Source organism: Schistocerca americana, chromosome 8 (assembly GCF_021461395.2).
Source record: "Schistocerca americana isolate TAMUIC-IGC-003095 chromosome 8, iqSchAmer2.1, whole genome shotgun sequence".
Classification (NCBI taxonomy): Eukaryota; Metazoa; Arthropoda; class Insecta; order Orthoptera; family Acrididae; genus Schistocerca; species Schistocerca americana.
In genome coordinates, this window is record NC_060126.1 from 114,666,613 (window position 1) to 114,692,848 (window position 26,236).

The 26,236-nt window shown below is 42.7% G+C and overlaps 1 protein-coding gene across 1 annotated transcript in view; it reads left to right on the plus strand.

Annotated features, from left to right (window-relative positions):
* Positions 1-19,167: 19,167 nt before the first annotated feature.
* LOC124545141 (xanthine dehydrogenase 1-like) overlaps positions 19,168-26,236 on the plus strand; it is a 241,452-nt gene continuing 234,383 nt past the window's right edge. Inside the window, exon 1 of the mRNA XM_047123970.1 lies at positions 19,168-19,224. Within this exon, the coding sequence (XP_046979926.1) occupies positions 19,202-19,224 (23 nt within the window). The 5' untranslated portion in view covers positions 19,168-19,201. The remainder of the gene's footprint in view (positions 19,225-26,236) is intronic.

Here is a 26,236-nt window from a genome sequence, read left to right on the forward strand (position 1 = left end):
TGTTTGTTGCTGCAAGGCCCATATTGTTACGAGTATGACTCGTTCAGTGCTGCACAAGCTCTTGTTCGAGAGACACGCCTTTTGCTATGGCTTCGACACGCAAAGCAAGAGAGTCAGTACGGGCAAATGCAGCTAATTTTGAAAGTGTTGTGGCTCAGTGGTTTGAAGAAGATGATTCTTGCGAGGAAGGAAATATTTTTGAAGAGGCAAATAGTGAAGAATCAGCCATTGAACCCGCAGATGTGAATATTGAGGCAGATGACAGTACTTCCGATAATATTACTTCATCAGAGTCTGAAAATGAAGAACCACCACAAAAAGGTATAGAAGACCACACAAACATTAGTCGGAATGGAACGATTTGGAAATTGGATCCTCCTACAACTTTCCGTACGCCTGTCCATAATATCGTAAAGAAGGCACCTGGTCCACCCTGTGGTTTGAAAACCTGTAAACCTAAGGATGCCTGGGACTATTTCATCTCCAAGGAAATACTAGAGGAAATCATCAACTGCACAAATATTGAAGGCAGAAGAGTGGCTGCTTTACATGGTAAAACGTGGAACAACGTTTCGCTTGCTGAAATGGAGGGTTTTCTTGGTCTTTTACTGCTTTCTGGTGTTGAGAAGAGTTGGGATGTTCCTGTTAGAGAATTGTTCTTGGATGAAAAGGCAAATCGTACATATAAGGCCACCATGTCAGTAAATAGATTCAAGGATATAAGGAGAATGATTAGCTTTGATGACAGGTGTACCCGTGAAGCTCGATCTGCAGATGACAAACTTGAAGCTGTTCGCTATGTATGGGAACTATTTCTTGAGAAGTGTAGAAATAGAATGATTCTCAATGATTCGCTCACAGTTGACGAACAGCTAGTCCCATTCCGTGGAAGATGCAGCTTCACCCAGCATATGCCCTCTAAACCAGCCAAGTATGGCATAAAAATATTTTGGTTATGTGATGCTACATCTGCATATGCTTTAGATGGAATTGTTTACACGGGAAGGAAAACCCATGAACCTATTCAGAAAAATCTTGGATTGAATGTGGTGAAAGATCTTGCTAAAAGCATTGAAGGATCATCAAAAAATATTGCTGTTGACAACTTCTTTACTAGTGTGCAGCTGGCAGAAGAGATGTTTCAGAAGCAAATTACAGTGGTGGGAACAATCAAACAAAATAAACCAGAAATTCCTAATGAGCTGAAACCATCTGCCTCAAGAGCGATTCATTCCTCTTTGTTTGCATTTAGAGGTGACATTACAATGGTGAGTTATGTTCTCAAAAAGAAAAAGTCTGTAGTTCTCATTAGTACAATGCATTACACTTGCAAGAGGCAAACAAGAAGATGGCCATTTGCATTATGGATGAATATGACGTATGTCGCAGCAATGAACAGTGAAATATTATTTTCCGCCCAACATCTGACATACCATAATGGAAGAAGTGATAAAAGGCGTTTGTTCCTAAGAGATTTAGCAGAGGAAATGGTAAGACCACTAATGGAACTTCGTATTCAGATCCCTTATCTTCCAAAGAAAATCGTTGATGCCATGCAAAGTTGTGGTGTTCAAAAAGATGTCATATTGCCGAACCAACTTCCTGTTCCAGGAAAAAGAAGAAGATGCAATTATTGTCCATATAATAAACACAGGAAAAGTGCTATGAGATGCATTAAAAGTAAAACCAACATTTGTAAGGAACAAAGTGGCGTTCTTTGTGCTTCTTGTTTGTCACATGTTGAAAACTAAGAAAAATGCAATTTTATGTGAACAATGAATAATAACTTTTGTCAAAATATTGCCTACATACATAATATTGTGAATAATGAGTATGTTTTAATTGAAGAAATTGGTTATAATAAATGTTATAAAATGTAAACTGCAACTTTTAAGTGAATTAATAAAATTATTCGTATATGTTGTATGTAAATGGATGTAACTAATAAAAATTCACTCTTAGAGATTTTTTTAAAAAATTAATAAAATGTTAATCAGGCCAACCAGATCCTGTTACTGTATCTTAGGAATCTTTCAACATGACAATAAATTTGACAGAAATAAATTTAACTCCAAAGAACGATTATATGAAAAGAGGAAAATTTTAAATTAGGGCAGGGCCTTGGAGGCCCTGCACATGCATTCATGTGTGTTTTCGGCACCATGAATCCTAGAGTTAACGCTAAAACCACTGATGGCAACCAAGACGATGCAAATCTGCGTCCATCAAATCGTTTTATGTTGGTAGGCAGCTTGCCTACGTCGATCGCCTTCTTTATCTTCGTTTTCAGTGGAAGCGTCTGCCTAGCAGCAAGTAAGATTCTTCGTGAGCTTAACAAAAAGAGTGGTGTACCCGAAAGGGGAGGAAGAAACGGATTGAGAGATCATACGATTACAGAGAGCTTGACAGTATGAGTTCACGTATCAGTATGAGGTTGCAGCAATTCTGCTCTGGATGCACGCACTGATTCGGATGAGAAGGATGTCTTAAAAGCGTTGTATCCTCTCCTGTGAAAAGCTGGCCCGTAACTGTTGTAATTAGACGCTGACAATCTGGTTATTGGAACTGGGATGGGATTAACTTCCGACTTGGTCCCACACGTTTCCTGTCGGGGACATATCTGGGGACCTTGCTGGCCACAGGAGTACCTCAACATGACGCGCCCATCTCATAGAAACACGTATCATATGTGGAAGAGCATTGTTATGTTGGAAAATGGTACACGATATTGACTCATGAGAGATGCAGGATGCCCGTGATGTGCCATTGTACCGTCAGAGTTCACTCAATCACTACCAGCCATCACCTAAAGTCGTACCCGATGTCTTGCAGCACCATGACACAGGGAGTAACACCACTTCGCCTCTTCAAAATATTGTCAGAATGGAATCTCACCCAAGGTCGCCGTCATAATCGCCAACGACGTTCACTCGGGCTAGCACAGAACCGCGACTGATCGCTAAACACAGTGCGACGCCACTCGTCAGTAGTCCAAGCTTCCCGGTCACTGCACCACCCCAAACGCTTTTAACGGCAGCCTATGCATGGGATGGTAGTTCGCTTGTCTGGGCTTCTGATCGTCTGCAACCAATGGTGCAAGATGAGACAGCACATTACAATGATTCAAATGGTTCAAATGGCTCTAAGCCATGGCTGAGGTCATCAGCCCCACAGACTTAGAACCACTTAAACCTAACTAACCTAAGGACATCACATACATCCATGCCCGAGGCAGGATTCGAACCTGCGACCGTAGCAGCAGTGTGGTTCTGGACTGAAGCGCCTAGAACCGCTCGGTCACAGCGGCCGGCACAGTACAGTGAGTTCATTGCTTGCTCTCATATGGTAGGTGCTGATGTGAGAGGGTTCAATGCGTCTGGTGCACAGTAGAGCAACCCGCCTTTGTGGTGGTAAGACATTGTCACTGGAACCTTGCCTGTCCTCACATTTCTATGCAGTCCAACATCGGGCCACTGTCACACCCAAATGCCCCACAAATTTGGATACTGCATGATTCACCCAGCTGATGGAGACCTGTAATGAGCCCCTTTCAAACTTTTTGATGTGTTGATAATGCTGTCTCTCACAAGGACACAGCATTTCTGTGTCCTTCACACCACTCAATATCTGACGCTTTTGGCCCCCCTTATTCATACCGGTGGACGTTCTATCAAAGAAAATTGCAGCTCTATAATCATTTACATGCCAGTCGATGATGTGTACGTGTACTAATTTACACTGACATCCGACCATGTTGTAAGGTGGCAGAATAAATGAAGGTCAAACTCGCACCTTACATGAGAGCTTTATGCATCACAATGGGAAGGTGAATATGACACCTAATTCTGCGGTTATGAGCAAATTTGCCTATCAGTAAGTAATGCAAAATGGATGACACTCAATCGACGGTAATTAACACACTGTTCCTATATAATGCATGTCAATAAGCAGAAGGTGCAACAAAGGTGCAACAAGTAGCGAGAGGCGTTTTAATTTGGAATTCAGAGGAGTGAGAGCAGAGGCAAGGCCGCACCATGGGAGATACAACAGAAATCACTTAAAGGGCCGTCCCAAGCCAGGTCAACGACCGACCAGGTGACTCAGAAGGGGAGAGCGAGTAATCAGGCCATCTGAGGGAGGACAGGAAAGAAAGCTTTTAAAAAACTGCGTTTCAGAATTCCAAATGAATTCTGACAAGACCAGTGACGCATTTTCGATCACGTGTCCAGCGAGTGGTACACTCGTGAGAGACAATGTATGCATTTTGATGTCTGGCGCGGGCACAAAACGTCCGATTGACGGAAACACACTAGGAAGGAGTAAAGAGCCGGGGTTTCGACGCAGTTTAATGGTAGGGCCCTTGAGATTGGTAGAGAGAGTTTCCACAAAGTAAGAGGAGCGCTCCTATTGTTCGAAAAAAGCTGTGATGTGAAGAACGAAAGAACACACGTGGGGAACAGGTCAGCTATGATAAAGACAAGACGGAAATTTTGTGGGGGACTCTTCTCTGAACTGGCGTCTAGTGCAGAACTGAGCACATAACGCTGTGTACGATGGAGAGAAGAAATTTGGGTGAACACTGCATTCACAGCGACTGACATCCAGCCAGAAATTACCTGTAGCGTCGTTTAGCTCCAACTCTGGAGAAACGAAACAGTCAATTAGTTAACTGTTCTTGCGAGAACTGAGAGAGCATCATATTATGCACGCTGCTCCAGCCTGCGCGTGTATATAGCCATATTCTAAGACTAGGGATGAGTACAGGTTTTCTCGCATAACGATAAACATAGGGAGAGTTTATACTGAAAGATGTCAGCAAAGGTTTTGATTAGTTTTATAGGAATTTCAGAGGGGAGAGCGGCCTAGCAGACGACATCACAATTTAAGGTAAATATCGCGTGCAAAGGCGTACACTTGTTGGTTCACCGGCTTGTGTCCATTGTAAACTCGAGCGACCTTGGGTAATCTTTTGCTCAATTTGTCACATAACTAACCATCCACTGTAGATTTGATTGTCATCCTAAAAACAGTACCGAACTTTGAAGCAGAAACGGATGATTTATGGTAGTACTGGCCAACACCATAACGAAATCGTAAGAATAATTTTGTAAAGAAACGCCTAGTTAAACTTTAACATTGTCGTGTTTAGGATAATTTAACTTTCTGTGAGTTAATATTTAATATTGTTGTATTGAGGACTATTTCACTTTTGATTTTGATGAAATGCGTTATTCTGACAACTGTTTTAACGTTGTCACATGGTAAACTGTGTAAAAGCGTGTATTTCTATGCTAATATTGAGAAATTAAATATGTCATTTCAACTTACACGGTTGTCCTCAGTCATAGAATAAGAAAAACCGAACATTTCACATTACAATGTCTTCTACGTGCTTCAATTGTTTCGTCTGGCGATGTGTACACGAGACTAGTCAAGAGGTTAAACTATCACCTGGAGAAAATAAAGTTGTGTATTTTCAGATTTATGCCTGCAGTACTGGTAGATATTAAAATGCCAGCGCCACAGCACTGCAGCACACCCCTAGAGGGACCAAGATAGGTTAATCTAGCGGCGCAGCCCGTTGGTAAAGTGGAGATGGGCTGCGTCAGTTTATTTTTGACTCCTCTGGCGGCGTGCTACGGTACTGTGGTGCAGGGAATTTGAAATCTGCCAGGACTTTAGGCATGAATCTGCAATTACGTAACATTACATTTTCCCGGTGATATTGAAAATCTTACGACCAACCCTCGTATGTTTCCCGCATGAGACGTTCTGCCATCCCGGGTTTATCATGTCCGTGTCGTACGTGACGCTTGTGCTCTCTTAGCCGTGTACTTGTAGGTCGTCCCTTGTCTGTGCTATGTAAATCGCTCCATATATTCAGCTGAACCCGAAAACTCCCGTCGCTTGCAGCGTATCTACGAATCATTGATGGACCCCAGTAGGTCTCTAATTCAGTGTTGCTCCAATGGATCGACAGAATGCCCACCCAGCGAAAAAATTTCCGATGGGTAGTGCTTTCCTACACGTATGGTAAAAGATTAGAACATCGTTGGTCTACCTCCCCATCCCTGTCACTGTTTTTCTTAGTGTACATGATTTTATTGTTGGTTCCTTCGTTTTGCCCATGTCCATTACCTCTGAAGGTTTGGAGTTCTGACTTGACGGTGCCAGCATCGTAGGTTCGCTGGGTCCTCTTGAGCACAGCACGCAATGTGAAACTGATTTTTGTGTCAGGCAGGTCGTGGTACATAGTGTGTAAAAATCTAACGGTGCTGACTGACTTCTTGTAGACGGTTTGGCCAGGGTTAACAGCTGGCAATCTGTACACGTCTACGTCGATGAAGGCAAGCATACGGTTCTTTTTTGATTGCATCGTTAGTTTAAGGTCCCGTCGACAGCTAGGTCATTAGAGATGGAACTCAATCTCGGATTGGGGTGTGAAGAGAAGCTAGCTGTACAGTTTTCAGAGGAACTGGCCAGGCATTTGTCTCAAGCGATTTAAGGAAATCACGGAAAATCTAAACCTGCATGTCTGAACAGGAATTTGAACCACTGCACTCCCGGATACGAATCCAGTGTCTGACTACTGCCGTTGCCACGTCGCTCAGTGTGTGTACGCTTAGATGCTGTGCATTGAAATACTGGCGGACTTTGCGGAGTTCTGTTTCACCCCTACGGTCAGAGGACGAATTTTATCGTCAACATGGCGAAATCAGCGTATTGACTGCCGCACTGCAGAATCAAGTGCCAGTTATTTATACACTTCCACGAAGAGGTCTGCTGCTAATGGTGAAAGGAGGGATCACGTTGCTACACCATCTGTCTCCTCATTACACAGGCCTGTTAGTAATAAGCGGATGTACGCATATCATACAGGGTCTTACGTTTCACTTACATTGGTTTTATACAGCTGCTGTCTACCGAATACTGTAATACAGGGCTCTTCAAAAAGAAGGAACAGATTTCGGACATTTATTGCTTCCAAAATACAAAAGATAGAAACACTATTTCCATCGTTCCTGAAAAGAGAAAAGTTCAAATTTTTACGCATCCAATTGTCCAAACGGTGACTCATTTCCTGCTCGTTATCGAATTCACAGCTTCAACAATACGATGTCGCAGACTTTCAAGAGTGTCAGATACAGGCGGGATAAAAACGCGATCTTTTTGATAACCCCACAGATAAAAGTCACAAGGTGTGAGGTCTGGAGACCTGAGAGGTCACCGGCGATGAAGTTCATCCTATGCCTCTCTCTTCCAATCCAACGTCCTGGAATGGTGTCATTCAGGTAACGTCGGACACGCTTAGAGAAAGAGCATTCACTTGTCAGTTAACGGTTACCTCGTGGCCAACACTAATGGTTGCATGGAAAGTGTGTTACTGTTGACAGAAAAAGGAGTTTATTGTGCTGTGACCTTACGTAACAATTTAAAATATGCTTAAGGCGCGGAAGGAGGCTGCAGTAACTTTCCGTTGCAAAACACGTTTTCTGCTTTGAAAATTAATTATCCTCCTCCGCTGTTTTCCAATGAAAACGCAGCCGCAACATTGTGCTTGCGCTTCAGCTGTCACTACACATCCCCGCAGTCTGCCTTAGCAGCATCCCACCGCGTTACATAAGATGTGGGTCTGAAGTGTGTAAATCATATGTATATTTACTTTGAGTTGCAACGAGGCGCTCCCCCCCCCCCCCCCCCCCCCCTTGACCCTGGTCGTACTCAGCATGCTCTCCGAAGTTTTAGATGGCCTAATTGTGGTGAAACGGGCAATTACAATAAAAAACATGATTTAGGCTGTTTTTTCCTTAGAATTATGATACAAGGTCACTGTTATCTCGTTCGACACAATGTCATATTCCTGTATATGTATACAAACAATCACTTTGTGCGACGCCAGACATTGGCAACCGACATACAAGCTGGAGCTATTCAAGGCTGAAAATTATATTCTCTGGAAAAAAAGAAAGTCCTGTGACAGCACGGACTGTTGCGCAAAACCTGCAGCGTGTTATTATATGGCATGCTATTTACGCTGCCAAGGAACGAAGTTGTTGATTTGCTGTGAAAATGTGAGCTGTGTTTCCTTGAAATCATGTTTAAAAGATTTCTGAAATATGTTGATCGATAGATAGATAAATTCTTTACTCGATTTTATAGTCTACAATGAGTAAACTGACCTTTTGAGGAAGGTTACATAAATATGTGATCTCATGCTAGTACAGAAATTCATGAAATTACAATAGCGTAAATTGTTCCCCCCTCCCCCCCCCCCCTTTCTCTCTCACTCTCTCTCTATTTAGCCGTGATAGATTCCTTCTGCAGTCAGTCGCGAATATTGCAGTCTGCGTGCCTAACAGTACATGTTCGTCCGATGAGGTATAGATAGTATCGCAGATCTCTGTGCTAAATATAGGGTTGTTCGGAGCCCCAAAACAAAATCAGCGTTCACTACTCCGTAATCTAAAGCAGAGGTACGAATTACTGCAGAATGCTCCACCGAATTACAATGGAGGCTGTCGGGATGTAACATCGGCCAGCTATCAACCTTGGGTCAGTGTGCACGCTGAAAAACAACAGCAGCAAGCCACCACCCCAAGAATATGCAGACTTCAAAGGACCATCGTTTAACTTTCATACGCAAGTACGTTTCGCATGTGCTTTCATGAGGTTAGCTCCCACGCAGGGAAACCGATGCTTTCCCTAACTCACGAATTCAAATGGCTGGATGCGTCCTTCAGCAGGCAAAAGATCGAATCCTTTCCTACATACTTCACCATCTGAAGTAGTACCCGATATCGACAAAGCAGTGTGAACACCGACTGTGAGTTAGCCAGCAACTGGAGAGAACGTGACGAAGTCAAGGCTACCCACCAAGTTGGTATTTACGCACTACCAGCGAGAAGACATACGAACTTATTACTACTTCACGTAATTAACTATCTTCAAATGACAAAATGCCGCCGGCCGGAGTGGCCGAGCGGTTCTAGGCGCTACAGTCCAGAACCGCGCGACCGCTACGGTCGCAGGTTCGAATCCTGCCTCGGGAATGGATGTGTGTGATGTCCTTAGGTTAGTTATGTTTAAGTAGTTCTATGTTCTAGGGGACTGATGACCTCAGAAGTTAAGTCCCACAGTGCTCGGAGCCATTTTTGAACAAAATGCCTCCAAAACTGGCTGATTTTGTAACGTTTATTTGAGTTACTGCAGAATTTCATCTTTCTGTTAGTATTCGTCAGCGTATAAACTTTGTGTTTTGCCGTTACTATGACTGTCTTTTGGAAAACCTCTCTGGTTCTTGATTACTCCTCTGAGCAATCATGGTTTTCAAAATAATTACTTATTTTTTTTACATCATGTAATTTGCACAAAGCTACGTGCTGACAGAACCGACTTCATTTCAAGTATTTCAAAATGGCTAATAGCAGAACATGCGGTAACACAAACGAATGTTAAAAATTCTGCCCGTTGTGAAAACATGTTGCCAGTCAGAAAATTCAAAGCGGTTAAGGCCTGCAAGCAACAAAAAAGTAGTTATTCTGTTATACTTTTGTGAAGTGCTTAAATTAGATAAGGAGACGAAAAAATCGACAATATTGATAATAAAGATCGAGTGTTCCTCATAAAAGTGTCTGCCCGATCGGCATTATACAAGGTGATTCAGGGGCCCCTACCGATGTCGTTTCATGCAACCCGCAATGTTACATTTATCCTTCAAAACTCATGTGCGAGATTTCCATATTTTCTTGCAGGCTTCGTGGAAGATATTAGTCCTACAGAAAAAAGTGAACACGACATTTTTGTAGGAAATTGAATGCAGTTCAGTTTTGTACTGGGATACATTTCCACTTTTCTTTCCGCATGTGTTGGTTCTGTTGACACAACATGTAAACCAAAATAATCGAAGTTCCTTCAAATCTCCATTCATATCAAACACGACAAAACTGTGTTAAACACAGCTTATTTTTATGTCCTCATCAAGTAGTGGAGAACAAAGGTCTGCGAAAAACTCTCGATTTCTTAGCAAGAATGCTGAAAGTACATTACACATAACTTCGAGCTCTAACCGACAATAGTTTGGCTCCATCTTCAGTTAATTCTTACAAAGCAATGAAATGTTGAACACTGTGCAGTCTGAGTATCTTCCACATGCATCATTATCAATGAACGTGGATCTGTACTGGGAACATATATGGCTTGCAACAATACGGAGAACAATTTTTATAATTGTAATAAAGCGACTCACTGTCAGCTGGCTTAATTACACTTAGTGGTTGCCATACAGCTAGGGAAATTGCTTGTCCTTCCAAAGGCTGTGCCAGATTCCAGGGCCGGCCGGAGTGGCCGAGCGGTTCTAGGCGCTACAGTCTGGAGCCGCGCGACCGCTACGGTCGCAAGTTTTAATCCTGCCTCGGGCATGGACGTGTGTGATGTCCTTAGGTTAGTTAGGTTTAAGTTGTTCTAAGTTCTAGGGGATTGATGACCTCAGAAGTAAGTCCCATAGTGTTCAGAGGCATTTGAACCATTTTGAACCAGATTCCAGATGTTGGCCTACAACCAGAAGAGAGAAGCAGATAGGTATCAAGCACTACTATGTAGCTTGAAAGACTTATCGCTATTAGGTATAGCTCATAGACCAGCTCCATATTGTAGGTTAAGATCTGTCGTCGTGTTTATAACTCCAACACATCTTAAAACGACAAGAAGCATTTCCTGTGCTTTTCCAAGCCTATAATTACACAAAAATACTGAACGTTACAGGTATAGGAGAATCGCACAAAACTTCAGCATCGATTTTCGTGGAAACCAAGAGCCTTCGCATGAAAAGCCGCTAGCCAGATGATCAGGACAGGCTTCTCTAACACATACCTAAGAATAATCAAAATACGTACTTAACAGCTCTGACGGCCCTGTTGAAAAAAGTCTAACTATACTTTATAACAATATCAGTCAATATTACGATGGATGTGAGTGTACGTTAGTTCTTACATTAATGTGAGAGGAAGCGTCTCATTTGCTGGACTGCAAGGTCACATAGTGTCATTTGTTCCCTGCACAGCAGGCTGACCCACAGAAAAAAAAGTTCGTCGAAAGATCCCCGTAACATTCAAAAATACAGAAAAAAAATGAAATCAAATGAGACACCTGCAACCGTTCTTTCGATGTTATTAATGACGTGGGAACCAGTTTCGGTGACAATAAACCATATTCTGGTCTTAACTGACTCTGAGGAGGTGAACCCCAATCCCATCAGTGGCCAACATCTATGAACTGGCTTCCATAGACTAGTCTAAAAGTGATGTTGTGCCTCGTAGTTGATGGTTGCATACACAACATCGCTTACAGAGTAGTCTACGGAAGTCAGTTCATAAAAGTTGGTCAACGATAGAATCGTGTATACGATTGGAATTCACTCCCTCAGCGTAGGTTAAGGCCTGAAGACGGTGTGCCGAGTCAGTGAACCGGGTCGCTATATAATGGTTCAAATGGCTCTGAGCACTATGGGACTCAACTGCTGAGGTCATTAGTCCCCTAGAACTTAGAACTAGTTAAACCTAACTAACCTAAAGACATCACACACATCCATGCCCGAGGCAGGATTCGAACCTGCGACCGTAGCGGTCTCGCGGTTCCAGACTGCAGCGCCAGAACCGCGCGGCCACTCCGGCCGGCAAATCGCTATATAATAAATAACATCGGAAGGACTGCTGCAGGTGCTTCATTTCATTACGTAAGTGAGTGCCCAAAGTCCCACAAACCTTCAATCTGAAGGACTGACATACAAATACAGAAAAATTGTCACCCTGTTGAAGGGTTCATACAATGTATGAAACAAACCCTTAGATTCTTCCATCTAGAAACGTATGCACACAGAATTTCCTTTCAATTTTCCTCTTTTTGGTTTCCTTACTCAGTAAGAGAGACGTTGTCCTCATCAGACCCCATGACGGAACTGAAACACAGCGGTGCAACAGTTGGCACAACAGTACCAGCCACACCAGAGCTGCTCACCTTGACAAACGCTGCGCCTCTTCGAGCTTAGGGCGTTGACCGTGCTGGGTATAGTTTGATGTTGAATGTTACTCTAGCGTATTTTAATGTGTTGTACGCTGGCGCAGTGCCAAACCCCGCACAAGGATTTCGTTTTTCTCTTTTTCCTACGCACTTCATGCCTGAAAAAGGTGTGCCTGAAATTGCCATGGTTCTAAGAAGAAGATTTTGAGGGAGCCATTGTGTGACATAGGAGATGCTTTGTAATTACAATTTGTCTGTGGTGTAAGTTTGAAAATGCCCAAGGGGCGAAATTAGCTAATAGACAAATGATAAAATAAAATCGTTATTTCAAAACAAAAACAACGCACACAGGAAGATGAATTGCTTTTGAACTGTGATTTGCTATTTGTTGAGAGGAACATAAATACATTGTTTACAATCTTAAATCATAAAAAAATCCAAATTCAAAATAGTTACCTTAACGACATAAAATGCAGTTATGCGAAATGATTTGTTGATTTCAGTGTATTTCATGGTCTACGTGGAACATGTTAAATAATTAATGTGTTTCTGGCAGTTATTATCTGGTTGGGGATGGAAAATTGTAACTTTTTCTTTAGATTCCCTAAAGTTGTCCTGTCTAGTTCAGGGTCCGCTTCTTACAGGATTTGGCAACTTTCGGATTTTTATTACTTTACAATGTGGCTGAATGCCCTTCCTGAGTCGACGGTCCGTGGGAAATCGTGTGCGCTATGTGTCTGTGGATCTTGTAAACTTCGTATTATAATTGCTTGTATACCGTATACTCTGAGGCGGAATCAGGGGACAAGAACTGGCAACTGCCTAAATGAGATTAGGAAACTGCCTAAAAATCACACTCTTGCAGGTCGTTGTACCAGCTGACCATCGTTAATCTGCCGCGATTCTTTTTCTTTTTTTTATGTCTTAAGGTATAAGAACAGTTAAATGTTGTAACTTAATAATCGTAATTAATAGTGTAGCTATACTTATGCAATATCTGCTAGCACACGGCGATGACAATACGTCGAAAACCACGTGAAGCGATGTACGACTATACTGGTTGCCAACAGAGTACCGTTCTGGCAGCTGGAGATATTTTCATGGTACAGAGCAGGGTCCTCGATACAGCCTTCAACATATCTCACGATGAACGCTACAGTAACCTAATGACCGCTGATTTGTATCCGATTGTTCGCCTACAGCATCCTCCAAACGACCTATACTTTTAATAAGACAATGTACAGTCACAACTCTTTCTAATTGCGTCAAGATGTGAACAAAATCTTCTCAGTTTACAAGCCTCATTACTTCGAATAAAATACTCGATTTTTCAATAGCTTGCTTCACCATTGTCATTAGGAGATCAGGGCTTTGCATACTGAACGAAAATGAAGACGGATGCTTGACGTTGCTAGAGAGCTGCGACTCACACTTTCAAAGGCGGTGGCAGCCCCTTGCGCCACCTGACGTCTCTGGTAAAGCAGCGAGGCCCAGCATATGACACTGAAGGTCTTACAAGTGCCAGGAGCAGTCCCTGTGGGGTGCGAGTAACTACTCCCGACGTGTTTAATAATTCTTAAGTGCATGTTTAAATGCATACAAGCTCTCGACAGAACACAATGGAGTTACGACCTTTAGTGGATACATTTTCCTTGACATATTGATTTCTTGTGAGCCCTGAACACAGTCAAGCGTTGGCGTAGGATGGAGGACAAAGCGACTATTGTGACGTCACCAGTTCGTTGTGGGGCCCGTATTTCTCATGAGCCCCGTGCCACTGGAAGATTGCAAACGGTACTATCTCATCTGTATAAGTGGAACACCATGACAACACCAGCACTCAATGGCTTTTTACACTTGATGACGATGACAAAGGCAACTTTCTAAAACACAAATGTTTTATTCGAAGTGATACAGCTTGTAAACCTATTCATGCAGGACACCACAAAAGACTCCAAATACACATGCATCAAAATGGAGCAACAGTCCATCGCTATAAGGGTGCCTATGTGGCTCATTCCACATGAAGGATAGTTCAGTCTCCAGGGCTTCCGATGTGAATCCTGTCAGTCGTAGCTGAGACGCCATCGGACAAGATCTGCTCTCCTTGTTGGACCCGCTTCGACGAATAATAGTTGTGGCTGAGGCAAAGGGGCTATTGTCCAGTGGAAGAAAACGGTCCCCAAACTGGTAATTGTCTTGTGGAGTTCTTGCCACAAAGTGTCACTGCCTTCTTTAAAGGAATGAGCTACGCCCTGCTACGCGGGAGTCGCAATCGCCCAATTGCTCACGAAAATGTCAACAAATATCAGTAAGCCCACAAAAGGATGAAATTAATCGCGCCAGGAGACATCACGCTAATATCGTGTAACACCGCCTTTAGCCTTGATAATGGCCTCAGTTTGGCGAAGGAGAGAATCCACAACTTTATTCAGGTATGTTATATCCAGTTGAATGCTCAGCTACCAAGCAGCGATAATGTTGACTTTTACGTTTCAGGTAATGTCCCTACAAATGGTTCAAATGGCTCTGAGCACTATGGGACTTATTTTCTAAGGTCATCAGTCCCCTAGAACTTAGAACTACTTAAACCTAACTAACCTAAGGACATCACACACATCCATGCTTGAGGCAGGATTCAAACCTGCGACCGTAGCGGTCGCGCGGTTCCAGGCTGTAGCGCCTAGAACCGCTCGGCCACTACGACCGGCGTTGTCCCTATAGCCCCAAACATTTTCTACGTGATGGAGATCGGGTGTTTTTGTGGGTTAGTCGAATTGCGGTACTGTGCCTGAGCGTTTGTCAAAACAAGAAACGTATGTGTGCGTTCCTGTGAACACGTGGCTGGGGAGACGAGTGTCTCCACGGCATATCCATCATGAAGATGTAGAGGGAAGGACAACATTTGGATACCAAGAATGTTGGAATAAATATCTAGGCTATAATCTGAATAAATAAGCACAGTTCACGCACAAAACATCACAAACCACCTCTGCTACACACATTATGCGTTAGAAACGTCATTGGGCCGTCGGTGCACTTGGCGCCTTGCGTTATTTTAAAGACACTTAATTTCGTAGAACTACACTATACACCTCCTGTCAGTTAGTGCCGACTTTGTGTATATTTGGTCCCCCGTTGAAAACGTACAGCTTTATTTGTCGCTGTTGGTAACGACCTTTCGCGAGGCACCCGAGTGCAAATGCCCATTGCAAGCAGTTCCCTCCACAATGAGCGATCGGAAACTCGAAATAGGCCTGAATTTACGGATAGCAAAAATTTCCGTCAGATTAGATCACTTCGGGCTGTTCCTGTTGATAACTTAATTGACGTAGTGGTCGTGGCCACTCCCAAACACGAAGGTTGCTTTGTGACATACAGTCATGTTTTCAAGTCCATAGATCTTGCTGCGCTGATTCCATACAGCTGACTCCATTGCCATGACTTATGTCTTACGGCCGCCCGGTACCTATCATACGGGGTGGTTACAGTTGAACTTTCGGTGCTGAGGAGGGGCCATATGACAATGAGTGATCATAGACAACGTAACTTTGTGGAAACATTTGTAACGACATGCGGAAGAGAAATAGCAAAAAAGACATTGAAAGAAACACATTTTAAATTCCACGTGAGGGAGGGTAGCATCTGTTAATTGCGTGCCTTGTGCACGTTCTAGATTACAAACGTTGCTCCCTGTGACGACCATCTGGATCGACGACAGTCTGGAGCACCACTGCAACGCTCTCCTGCTGCCCGAAACAACGATGGACCGTGGAATGTTCAGCTGTCGTGACACAGCAGCTCATGAGCTGCTTGAAAATCTCACGTTGCGTCGAGCATTCTCAGCCATGCCCACAGTAACTTTTCAGTAATTTGTGGCGCAATTTCCCAGGATCTATTCCCTGATCACCAGTTAATCCGAAATTCCAAATCAGATTCTCCAATCGCCGTGCGGTAATAGAACCTCTCCATATTCCTTTAAAGCCTCGACATTCGCGAAGGGGAGCAGCACTTCTGGTCTTGTTTCGATGAAACAGCTTCAAGAGCGAAGCCCTTCTCACCTTGTCCAGACCCATTCTGACTGTCCACAAGTGTAGTGCAGACTGTTGCTTGTATTTCAGCCCTACGTCGCCATACCATTACTGGCTCCTAACGTCAAGTCATGACACAAAATTAACAACGCAAATTCTGAAGTACACTGCCTGAAAAGTTGCGTAGCTGTCCACAATAGCTCAAGTAGCGAAAGTTCAGTTGTAACCATCCTGTACATCATGTACAGTGCCCCAAATGTGACTAGTGTGGTATTTTAAAAGGAGTGGCAATTATTTTGTCCACCGTTATTACATGTTCCAGATTTCATTTGTATGATACGATCTGTTGGCTGGCTGGCTGGCTGCTGAGTACCTAGGTGCTCGCACAAGTAAGGGACGCGATACAAGTCGGTCACGTGACCGGCATGTGGACCGCAAAGAAGCTGGGAGTTAAACTCCTCTTCAGACAGTTTCGCAGAAACTAACGACGATTGTTGCGTTAGTGTCCATTTATAAAGTCTACTGTATCCAGAATAACAGAGGGAGTATATTTACGTGCTGCCCAGGTGGGAGCTATGATTGCTGGGCCTACGCTCCCATGCGTTAGTTTGACATGGTTGTGATCCCTAACTACTGACCCGATCGCCACACATTCATGTTCTCGTAATTATTTGGTGGCACCTGAAGATGAAGCTTTAAGCTTCGTGGAACAAATTAAGAAAATTACAAGGAAATGAAGTGGATTTATATTCTATGTATATCTTTAGCAGGGGGCTGCGTCGTATTGTTTTGGCCCACGAGAAACACGGGCCCGTCCACGAACTTGTGACGTCACACCAGTCAGCAAGTCCGTCACACTTCGGCAACTCACGGCTCCGACAGGGTCAGCGAGAAATCTACATCTACATCTACATGGATACTCTGCAAATCATATTTAAGTGCCTGGCAGAGGGTTCATCGAACCACCTTCACAATTCTCTATTATTCCAATCTCGTATAGCGCGTGGAAAGAGTGAACACATATGTCTTTCCGTTCGAGCTCTGACTTCCCTTATTTTATCGTGGTGATCGTTCCTCCCTATGTAGGTCGGTGTCACCAAAATTCGGAGGAGAAAGTTGGTGATTAGAATTTCGCGAGAAGATTCCGTCGCAACGAAAAACGCCCTTCTTTTTTAATGATGTCCAGCTCAAATCCTGTATCATTTCTGTGACAATCTCTCTCATATTTCGCGATAGTAGAAAACGTGCTGACTTTCTTTGAGCGTTTTCGGTGTACTCCATCAGTCCTTTCTGGTAAGGATCCCACACCGCACAGCAGTATTCTAAAAGAGGACGGACAAGCGTAGTGCAGGCAGTCTCCTTAATAGGTCTGTTACATTTTCGAAGTGCCCTGCCAAAAAAACGCAGTTTTTCGTTAGCCTTCCCCACAACATTTCCTGTGTGTTCCTTCCAATTTAAGTTGTTCATAATAGTAATACCTAGCTATTTAGTTGAATTTACGGCTTTTAGATTAGACTGATTTACTGTGTAACAGAAGTTTAACGAGTTCCTTTTAGCACTCATGTGGATGACCTCACACTTTTCAATATTTAGGGTTAATTGCCACTTTTCGCACATTTCAGATATCTTTTCTAAGTCGTTTTGCAGTTTGTTTTGAGCTTCTGATAAACGACAGCGTCATCTGCGAACAACCGCAGACAGCTGCTCAGATTGTCTCCCAAATCGTTTATATAGATAAGGAAAGCAAAGGGCCTAAGCACTACCTTGGGAAACGCCAGAATTCACTTCTGTTTTACTCGATGACTTTCCGTCAATTACTATGAACTGTGACCTCTCTGTCAGGAAATCACACATCTAAACTGAGACGATATTTCATAAGCACGCAATTTCACTACGAGCCGCATGTGTGGTACCGTGTCAAAAGGCTTCCGGAAAGTATGTAATTGAGAAGGCGCCCAATACTGGTCTTAACTTCGTTGTGCCCCATAGACAGATTGTATGTATTTAAACGCCCAGTCGAGAATTACCATATTCGCTCCACTCCGAAAATTCTGTTGGCACCCGTAAGACCTGCAGTGTCACATGCTGTGATGTACGCACCATGGCCTCTTTCTCGTGGGCCTCTGTTTTGGCTACACTAGCGGCGTGATACGGTACTGTGGCGCGGGGACCTCAACATGCACCAGGACTGTAGATACATATGTGTTAACAAACAAATATTAGCTATATTAAAAAACTAGAAACCCGCCTCGATTGCGAAAAAAGCACCTAGTGTTAACCTAGGTTTCGGCGTAGATAACTACACCTTCTTCAGAACAATAAAACCCACCAGTGTCTAAGAAGACGTTTGTCAATGATTAAAAGAACACCATAGCTATACATTTATAAACGAAAAAAGGGGAACACAAACAGTGCATATGTACAAAGTCTAAACCACTACTTAACTTAATGGTGTACGCTCCACCTCACACCGGCCTGTGTACGATGGGCCATGACCCGCCATAAACTTGTGGGTTTTATTGTTCTAAAGAAGGTGTAGTTATCTAGGCCGAAACCTAGGTTAACACTAGGTGCTTTTTTCGCAATCGAGGCGGGTTTATAGTTTTTTCATATATTAACCAACGATTGCTGACGCGTTGCGATGTTGAAGGTTCTTAAATATTAGCTACGTAATGTTATATTTTCGAGATGGTTAGAAAAACTATACGCCTACTCCTTGTACAGTGGTGATCTATGGAAGCGATTTGAGCTGATTACTTGTATTCGGCCTTGGTCGTGTCAGCCTGTTTAGTTTGAATTTCTCCGTTCCCTAGTCCCTGATATCAGATACACACTCTTTTTTGTAGAGAAACATGAACGAAAAGGCTTGATAAAATGCGTGGATTGTTTGAAAATCTCTTGCATGTGTTTTAGCGCAGCAATTTGTTTCCTCACAGTATCTAACGCGTAGTTATTACCTTCGTGGAAGAGCCTTTACCTCAACGCAGAAAAAGATGCGCTTTCTCCGAAGCTCGTTCCAGCAGCCGCGTCCTGGAGAGGGGGCCCCTACTGGAGTGGGGGTGGGCCCAGACACCTCTGCGAGCGCCGCGGCGCTGCTGCCAGCACAGCGGCTGGAGTTGCAGGCCTGCAGATACCGACAGCACACCGGCCGCACAATGGGCGCCTCTGCTTCTACTGAGTGAGTACCTCATCTGGAACTCTGCTTCATTCCGTCAATCGCCGATGCGATTGCTGCTTCAGATTCTCCGCAACTACTTCTGTGCTGTTCCACAAACTATGAAACAGCCCACTATTTCCCGAACAAATCTTCCGTGTGGACTGTAAGGGGTACCACAACCGATAGTGTCGATAGTGGTGTGTTGTAGTGCGTAATCATTCCGCACCGCAGGTTCTCTTACCGCTACAAGTGTACACCAGGATCGCTCTGATCCTGAAGTTTTTTGTTTGTTACTGTGCACGCGCCATTGCACATACACAGCTCGCTGCCACCAATGTACATTCAGCATTGAGTGAGACCTAGTAGAGGACGGACGATCGCAGTTGCGAGACGTTGTTGTTTAATCAATTTGACACAAATATATTTCGAAGGGTCACTGTGACCATTGCATCACTGTTCTTTCGCTGAGTCTGAAGTTCTCCTACGTCAAAATGATACGTAGGAATGACATTTTACTAACGGAAGATGCTATAAAGGAAGCTCTGTCAGAAGAATTCAGACGTGAAGTGATGAATATCATTCTGAAGCTGACAGTCCTCCGGCAGTTACGAAAAATGACGAAACGGATCGGTCTGCCAAATATTCAACAGCGATAAATAAAATACAGTCGTCCACGTTAACTGCCCCTCATGGAAGAGGCGTGTCAGTTACCGATAACATTGTAGTCTATGTTCGAAGAGGGCAACGGCCTTGCCGCAGTGAATACACCGGTTCCCGTGAGATCACCGAAGTTAAGCGCTGTCGGGCGTGGCCGGCACTTGGATGGGTGACCATCCAGCCTCTATGCGCTGTTGCCATTTTTCGGGGTGCACTCAGCCTCGTGATGCCAAATGAGCAGCTATTCGACTGAACAGCAGCGCCTACGGTCAAAGAAAACCATCATAACGACCGGGAGAGCGGTGTGCTGACCACATGCCACTCCTATCAGCATCCTCAACTGAGGATGACACGGCGGTCGGATGGTCCAGATGGGCCACTTCTGGCCTGAAGACGGAGTGCTATATTCGAAGAGTGAGGAATTAATGAGTGAATGGATTTATGAAAACTGAGAACATCTCACGATATATGTGCAGGAAGTGCATTTAATTAACTGAATTGCATTTTCATCCAAGTAAACTGCAAATAAAGTCTTTGGATTCGAATAACTTTCAAGTTTCTCCATTGAAATGTTTCTATCACATTTTTTATTTAGTCTAGATTTGGATGCATTAATTTTATTATGGATTGAAGAAGTACATGAGAGAGGAGAAATAAAATGAGGTTATTACATTAGCGTCCAATTTAACTAGCAAATTTCTTATTTTAAATAATTGCGGCTCGATGGGACCCTGTCGTACACTTCGTGCGTTTCAAAGGCGTACAAAGTGTACACTACTAGGGTTAAGATTCTGAGCTGCGCGAGCGTTTTGATTCAACAGTTCCCTTGCGCTACTGTTCAAGTGCCTTTAATTGCGAGGAGAGGACAGTTGTTCAGATACTACACATGGAAAGGACGTATACGGGAGAGTCGCATCAAAAAATATGAACAGTTTGCAGATGTAGATGAAATATCAGTTTGTAAGTTTTTCGTCGCGTGGTAGGGCGACAATGAGTGGTTAATCGTTTTATTCACTGGGGGTTGCGCGTAATTAGACACGAACTCACTGCACAAATCAGTATTGCCATTATCAGTCACTAGCATCTGTTGGTTGATGTACTAACTCTACCATCTACTTTTTACAGCGTGACACAGGGATGGCAAACTTCACTGAAAAAGTAGAACTAAATTTAGCTACTCATATAAACGTATTTAAGTCCAATCTTTGTTATGAACTCACTTAACGAGGTATAAGGTATGAACTGAATTGCATTTTCATCCAAGTAAACTGCAATTAAAGTCTTTGGATTCGAATAACTTTCAAGTTTCTCCATTTCATTCAACATTTTCAGTTAAGCTGAAGAATGGTGACTTAAATACATGTAATGAAAAGAGAAACGCTTTCTTTTTAGGCAACATAATGAGGTTTAGTACTGTGTGCATCTTCTCTGTTAATTGCACCACACCGATGCCGACCGCCGCAAAGAAAAATATTTCATTTAAGAACCAGAAAAGTATAGTGGGACGGAGGTTACAGCACTGCTTTGAAACTTTCTTCTAAATTAGAACTGTGTAATGAACCGGGACTCGAAACCAGAACTTAAACATTTTACTGGCAATGATCCCGGTGGGTGATCTGTGGATAGCTCAGTCAGTAAGAGCCCGCAAATGGCAAGGTTCCGGGTTCGCATCGCAGTACAGCACAGAGTTTTGACCTGTCACGGAGTTTCAGTTTAATATTAATTATTTCCTTGTTTCCACACTTATTTACGTTAGCCTCCTACACCACAGCAGATAATATACCGAATACGACATCACTAAACAAAATCCGTGCCATACCGGGCTTAGAACCTGAATCCCCTGCTTTAAGCGAGCAATCGTCTTATCCACGAACTCGTTTCCAGGCCTGAGTGAAAATTAATTGTTGCTGGTGTTCCTCCTATTACTCTGGAACTGAGTTAAAAAGTGAATAACAGATTTCAGTTGTTTATTACTGAACACCCTATAAAAGAGATAAACACATATTGCGCTTGTCACCATCATATTATATTCATCGACACGCAAGTCGCCGAAGTGGCGTCAGTCAAGTGGGAAAATTTGTACCAGGCGACCAGTCTACCCGACGGGAGGCCCTAGTCACACGACGTTTCAAAAACATGGCTCTGAGCACTACGCGACTTAACTTGTGAGGTCATCAGTCGCCTAGAACTTAGAACTAATTAAACCTAACTAACCTAAGGACATCACACACATCCATGCCCGATGCAGGATTCGAACCTGCGACCGTAGCGGTCCCTCGGTTCCAGACTGTAGCGCCTAGAACCGCACGGCCACTTCAGCCGGCACACGACATTTCATTTCTCTGGTCTGGAATTACTCCACACATTTCATGTCAGTGAAATTAATTCATTTGAGATACTGTACCTTGTATTTTATTTAATAAACATATTTATTAAATAACTAAGGGATACACAAGAGTATAGTGCCTGCTAAGTTTCTATACCTCAGATTTCACGTTGAAGGTATCGGTGATCTGCTTTGTCCTGCCAACCTGGGTGGGCGAGCGGTTCTAGGCGCTACAGTCTGGAACCGCGCGACCGATACGGTCACAGGTTCGAATCCTGCCTCGGGCATGGATGTGTGTGATGTCCTTAGATTAGGTAGATTTAAGTTGTTCTAAGTTATAGGAGACTGATGACCTCAGAAGTTAAGTCCCATAGTGCTCAGAGCCATTTGAAGCATTTTCCTTTGTCCTATACGAATAGTCATCAAAGACTAATAAAATAAAGTAAAATAGTATCTCTTGATTCACTGTAAGACCACAAAGGGTAGGTTCATACGTGTAATTACAGACGTTTTTCTTTTCTTCGCGGACAATGATATCTTTCCCTCACGGAGTGTGCGAGTTGTGTGTTAAGTGTAGGTGTGTTGAGTGTAGGTGACTAATGAATGTGTATTGTGTTGCGTCATATTTTTGCTATAATCCTCTCGAATATCAACTTGGTTAACGACTCCATTCGCCGAATGGATCACCATCAACAGCGTCACTTTTACGCAGTGGAGAAATTTGAAATATAATCCACGACATTAGGGTAAATTTTGGTGACCACGAGTTTTACGGTACCAGTTCTCCTCCCCTTGCAGGCCAAATATTAAGGTCGAAAAATTCTTCCACCACCAGCATCTGAACGAGGTTTTCTCCGAGTCGAGCACATGTGCCCATTAGCGACCTCGTCTACTGGAGTAGATGTTCATTAAATAGTAACTTATACCATTAATCATCAAAATGAAGACGTCAACTTCGTTACGTCGAATGGAATAACAGTTCTTTGGGAAAACATTTCAGTGCTGCAAATATTTCGGAGGAAAGATAAGAAATGGTGAAACTGGAATACTGTGGGTGTTCTTTAGTTGTTGCAACGGATTGAACTGCCTAGGAGGCAGCCATTCTCAACGCAAAGATGTGTCGTCGAGCTACCAGTGTCTTCTCCGCAAAATCTTTGCCTTTGCGGGAGCCGGCCGGGGTGGCCAAGCGGTTCTAGGCGCTACAGTCTGGAACCGCGAGACCGCTACGGTCGCAGGTTCGAATCCTGCCTCGGACATGGATGTGTATGATGTCCTTAGGTTAGTTAGGTTTAAGTAGTTCTAAGTTCTAGGGGACCGATGACATCAGAAGTTAAGTTCCATAGTGCTCAGAGCCATTTTGAAGCTTTCCTGGAGGACTTACTAACAAACTCCAAATTATGCGAAAGTCGTTGTCATCTAACCCTTGATGTCGTGAGAAGCGAACAGCATGATGTAAATGGCTGCTGAGCGTGGATGCGCTGTAGTTGGTATAGTCCTCGTCCGATCATCCAGAATACGGTTTCCCATGGTTTCCCTAAATCTTTCAAGGTAAATACCGAGATAGTACCCTTACAAAGGTCATGGCCGTTTACTGCCTCGTCCTATTAGTTTGTATTCTGTCTCTAATGATCTTGTCGTCGACGATACTTAAAATAATGTTCTTCCTCTGTTCTACAAAGAATATGCAGATAACTTACTAGGTAGATATCATTCTCTCTATGCAAGACCTGCTACTTCTAATGCTGAGTTGGCATCATCCTTTCTTTATTTTTCATTCTTTTAATTCGTTTCATCAGTATGCGAAGCCTTTCGATGTTGTTGGTAGTTATCAAAAGGGGTATATTCGGAACAAATCTGCATGCAGATTGTTTGCTCTTCACACATTTTGATGATACGTTCCATAAAGTAGTACAATGGCAGCCATAACTTAATTTATAAAAGTTAGTGTACTCCTAACGCACAGTGATTCCACGATGTAAATTTGTGTAGAAAAAAAAATGTAGGTAGTGTATACCAAATCCAGCGTAACTTATAACGAACTTCACCGACAAAGGCAGTCGTTCCGCTGCTCTTAATTCAATTCCTCTGAAGCACTGATGACGTATTTCGTCTCGGCAACTCATGTTTCCATTGACAGTGGCATAAACTTGGAATATTATACAGCTGAAGCCGGCAAACCTACAAGAAAAATGCAAATGTAAACGCATTTTCTGTGAAATTTTTATGATTATTAAATTGTGGCATGCATGGTAGGAAAATAAACATATTCACTTTCTTGTTAAATTTAACTGTTTTCCGTATAGATGGTATCAACTACTTCAAGTTAAATGGGGGTCATTATCCTGTTTCGTAATCAGTAAATGGCCAGCATAAAAACAAGTGGCGTGTATGTAGCCTGTTTACTGATTGTTTCGACACCACATTTCCAAAGAAATTACGTAAATGATCTATGGATCACGGATAAAATAAATAACTATTTCAAGTAAAGGAGTTAAGTCAGAAACCTTACGTTGTTTTTTTTCCATAGAACAACAGACGCGTAGACGTAAAAAATTCTATCAAATTCAAAGAAAATTGTAAAAAGAATAAATGAGAAGAAAAGGGTCTGAGATAAAGAAAGTAAGCATATTAAATGACCGTTGATAGTACGCAGTTGCAAACTATTTCCTAGATGGTGAGATACTATCATTTCAAGAGATAGGACTGTATTTTATTTTTAGAAGTATAGCCGGGTAGCTTTCCCTGATGTTATTACTCGTACACCCCTCATCGATAGGTAAAAATTTAGCTTTCATAGGTTCTTGGTTGGAAGGCCTATGGCGTGAAACGAGACTGAAATGGACAATATGACCCATACTTAATGCTGACACGCAAATGCTACATTTGAGGATAGATATTTATACTTTAAGGAACCTTCACAGCATTTGCTTAAACAAGGAAAATCAAATACAGTAGATTATGGACAGCCAGATGATTGAGCCCTGGTTAGCCACTGCGCTAACCACGCTTGGTACGATAAACAACAAATAGACAGTAGATAGAACAAAATAAGGCTTCACAGAGACTTTAGAATATTTCAGTACATAAAGAAGATTCGGTCCTCATACAGAACCAGACAGCAGTCATTGTCAATAGATATATTTAAAAAAAAAGTGCACTTATTAAGTAAACGGAAATATTAAGTGGCATTATGTTCACACATGTATAGTGTAGCTTAATTTTAATTGTTAATTTGTAAACATTACTGAGGCATGGGATTAGTGGCGCTTTGGGTTTAGATGCATTAGAAATCACATACCTACACTTTTAAAAATAATCTGATTCCCATCGCACTTTATCCAGGCTTTGGACTGGCTAAATGGCAAAAGTAATTTTATTGTCATTTAGGCGTGTTTAAAATCAGCTTATAAGCTTCGTAAATTTTTTATCTGTTTTGTTTTTCTTTCGTCTTCTTTTGTATTTTTTTAGAGATTGCTATTTACATTTAATATTTTTTATTTATATTCATATTCTGATACATTATTTAGTATAGTTTTTGAAGGTGGGAGATAGCCTCACCATCCTCCTCGTACTCTTTCAATATTTTCTCCAGCCTTTCATCTCGTTTCATGTACACTGTCTTCTTTCTTTTACCTTCCATACTCAACATGTTCTCATTAACACGCACGCTGAATTTTCTGCTTCTGTTTTCATGCAAGTAATTACATCACTAAATTTTAGGATTTGGTTTGGAAAGCATATTACTAATTTTGTTATGCCAGCCCTCTACGGAGTTAGTTGTTCGATGGAGCCGTTTGTAGCAGCTCCAAAGGCTGATAGGATTTTATCATTTTCCAACCATCTCTCTGCAAAATAGTCGAAAAAGTCAGAAAGCCTAGGAACATCCAGTGTCTGTGAATGTATCTCCAGCCAGTCATCACATACATATTCAGGCCGTAGAAGCGCCAGCACAGCACACATGCGAATTTGTTGTCTCACTTCTTCATTTTCTTTATATTCGCGATTGAGTCCAAGATCCTGTACTTTCCTTCAGAGTGACTTTCTCATGCG